This window comes from Monopterus albus, unplaced genomic scaffold, assembly GCF_001952655.1.
Source record: "Monopterus albus unplaced genomic scaffold, M_albus_1.0 scaffold127.1, whole genome shotgun sequence".
Classification (NCBI taxonomy): domain Eukaryota; kingdom Metazoa; phylum Chordata; class Actinopteri; order Synbranchiformes; family Synbranchidae; genus Monopterus; species Monopterus albus.
The window spans coordinates 3,701,921-3,704,993 of NW_018128007.1; the positions used below are offsets into that span (position 1 = coordinate 3,701,921).

General features: G+C 36.0%; 1 protein-coding gene across 1 annotated transcript in view; it reads right to left on the minus strand.

The window, feature by feature from the left end:
- LOC109967303 (diacylglycerol O-acyltransferase 1-like) overlaps positions 1 to 3,073 on the minus strand; it is a 16,329-nt gene that overhangs the window by 11,651 nt on the left and 1,605 nt on the right. The window contains 3 exon segments of the mRNA XM_020612777.1: positions 623 to 708; positions 1,537 to 1,577; positions 2,562 to 2,649. Coding sequence (XP_020468433.1) covers positions 623 to 708; positions 1,537 to 1,577; positions 2,562 to 2,649 — 215 coding nt within the window.

The following is a 3,073-nucleotide window of genomic DNA, read 5'->3' on the forward strand; positions in this document are numbered from 1 at the left end:
TGCAAGTGTGCAGTACAGTATATAGGGCAGGTGACTGTCCCTCTAGAGACACTGTGAGCTGCACCACTGCAGGCTTTCCCTGCAACATACAGTACCATGAAAAAATAAAGAAAACTCTTAACATAGCATATGCCTTTGTGCTAAAACTTGGCATGGTTTGAAATGAGGCAGAACAGGCCACCTGCACTATTTAAAGAGGAAAAAACAGGATCACTGCTTTAAAATCAGCTTTTTTAAGCAAATTATCTACAATAATTATAATTTACAGTCAATAAAACCATATATTTAGACTTTTATTTACACATGCTGTATGTTTCAGATGCTTGTCATATCAGATATCTGAACACTCTGTTTCATAAAACTGGTTATTCTGGTTTTCATATTTTTTTTTCCTTTTTAGTGGACATTATACCACGGCACTGGCAATACTACTACTAATACTTGTTTTCCACAACATAACGTTCCTCCCCAAATCAAACAATCAATACCAAATATTTATAAACAATCAAATTTACATTCCACAATTTCATCTTCATCACAAAATTCTGTTTGCTTTCCATGGTCTTGACATTTAAGGTACATCTTTTTGCTTTACTGAAAAGCTGCACAAACAGTTACCTACCAATCACCAGGCATGCTGCTGGCCAGCTGTAGGGATCATTCAGAAACAATGAAACCACCTGAATAGGATCCACCAGCACACCGTACCTGACAAAACATACAAAATAGGAAAGAAAACGGCCCATTAAAAAAGAGAAATTTATATTAGGAAGCATGTGTAAATACAGGTATTGATTTTAAAATGAATCAAAGAAGTAAATGTTTATTGAAATATTAAAGAACTATACACTGTGTGCATTTTTACTATATGGATCATTTAAATTTCATAAATTGTTTACAAGTGACTCCAGCACTAGTATAATTTGGTTTTTTATTTATAGAGCTTTACAGGAGACATTCTGATTTGTCATAACAGGAGCCATTAACAATGGCTCAGTTCCATTAAGCCCACTCCCAGTGGAAACGCAGTCATGAAGGTTGTATCAATACCACCTGTGCTTTTTGTGCTAAGACATGTCAAACTGTCGGTCACAAAAAAAGCTCTACGGTCAAAAGAGAGCCAATTAAGGATTAGTTAATGCACTCTGTAGGAGGAGGAAGATGCCTGTAACATTTTTAAGAAATAGTTTTTTTCTGTCTGGTATACATCAACATAATCGCTGGGAGTAAAAGCACTGCAAGAAGCTTCTTAAAATAACTGGTAATTTATGGTAACTAGAGCTAGCCTCATGGTTGAATTATATTTTGAGGGAATTTAATAAGATGTTAAGTGTATTTTTTCGCAAAATGGAAGTTATCGTTACATTGACATTTATGATTCTAGTGACTAATTTCTTCACTTAGAGACTATTTTTAACAGAGGACTGATAGAAATCTTTGTCACATCGTTGTTGAATCCAAGTGCATGTGCCAAACCGACCATGGCTGTCGCCGGAGCAGAGGCATACAAAATAATTTGCATCCAAACTTACTCACCTTAACAGGTTTTCTAAGAAAAGGCGAGCATTACTCAGCACCTGTAACAAAAATGACAAAATAAGATGTTAACTGTCTCGCTAGACTACATGTTTCTGTTTGTTACAAAACACTCCCTATTCCTTTCTCCATATTTATGTTGCGTTCATCATTCTCGGAGACACTTCTTCCTATTCCTGAATAAAAGGGTACATCCATTGTCCCTGCTTTCTCTCCCTGCATACCCCATTTCTTTTCCTCTTCTCACCCCAATTCTTCTCCTCTACCCATCATTCTCCTTGTCTCCCCTCCTCACTCGCCTTCTTTCCAAATGGATTGTAATATCTCATTACCCAGCACAAAGGCTCTATGGCTGCAGATGGAAGAGAAATTCAGTGAGAATGAAGAAAAACCTCCCGCAATGAACACAAAAATCTGCATTCAAGGCCTGGATTAACATCAGGCTTAACAAGCCCATATTCTATACTCCGTCACTTCTCCCACGAGGGAACGCTGCACAAGATATCAAGGTTAGCATACACGTGCTTATTGCCCATTATTTGATATTTTGAGAAAATTCACATTTACCAACAATATGACTTTTGAGGTGGCTTTTCTTGAAATATACTTTTATTTCTAAACTCCACGCAGGACCTGCCTGCACTGTAACATATTTAATTTAGGATGTGATTGACAAGTCTTTATAAAACCTTAATAAGACTAGTAATTGTTTGCAGTGAGGTTAAGCTGGCAGGAAACCAGATTTGACACAGAATCAGACCCATGAAAAACAGCTGGATATTTAGAACAATCTAATTCTTCTTTATTTTATGTACTTTCTTTCTCTCTTTCTTTTATTTGCCAATATAACAGGGCCTGTCTACTACAACACTAAACTTACAAATTTAGACAATTTTGAGTTTTTGAATGTATCTTCATATATACAGTGCATTTATCTTTATGTGTACAACACATGGGTGCATGTGCAAGTGAATGTATTTCTCTATACTGTATGTGTGTGTCTGTACACTTAGGGTACGTCTTACCAGCATTACCACACACCAGTTGAGGATTCCTCTGTAGTTACTGTAGCCACTGGCTGAACTCAGCAGGGACTCCTGCACCTTGTGACAGCTACGGAAATAGATGGATGCATCACCAAAAAATACATATGATCATAAATTTGGTTTATTTTTATTTGGCACATGGATTCTAATACCTGGACCTCTGTATATTATTGTCAGTTTTAGTAAGAAGAGAAAAAGTTGAAAAAAATACCAGCAAAAACAATAATCTATGCCTACAATGAGCAGCTCAAACAACACAAAGTGATCAACTTTTTACATCAAAATTCTAAATTTTAGCGAATATCAGCCACGGGAAAGAGAAGATTTACTGCTTTTCTCTGTCATATATAATTTTAAACTATAAATAAGTAATGAAAATACTCATAAATTGCAGCCATATAATTAATGCATGTGAAATAATATTTGCTTACAGTTTGTGAAGCCTTCAAATCTGTTGTCCCTTGGTACACACCTTTTATTTTCTGGTTCAG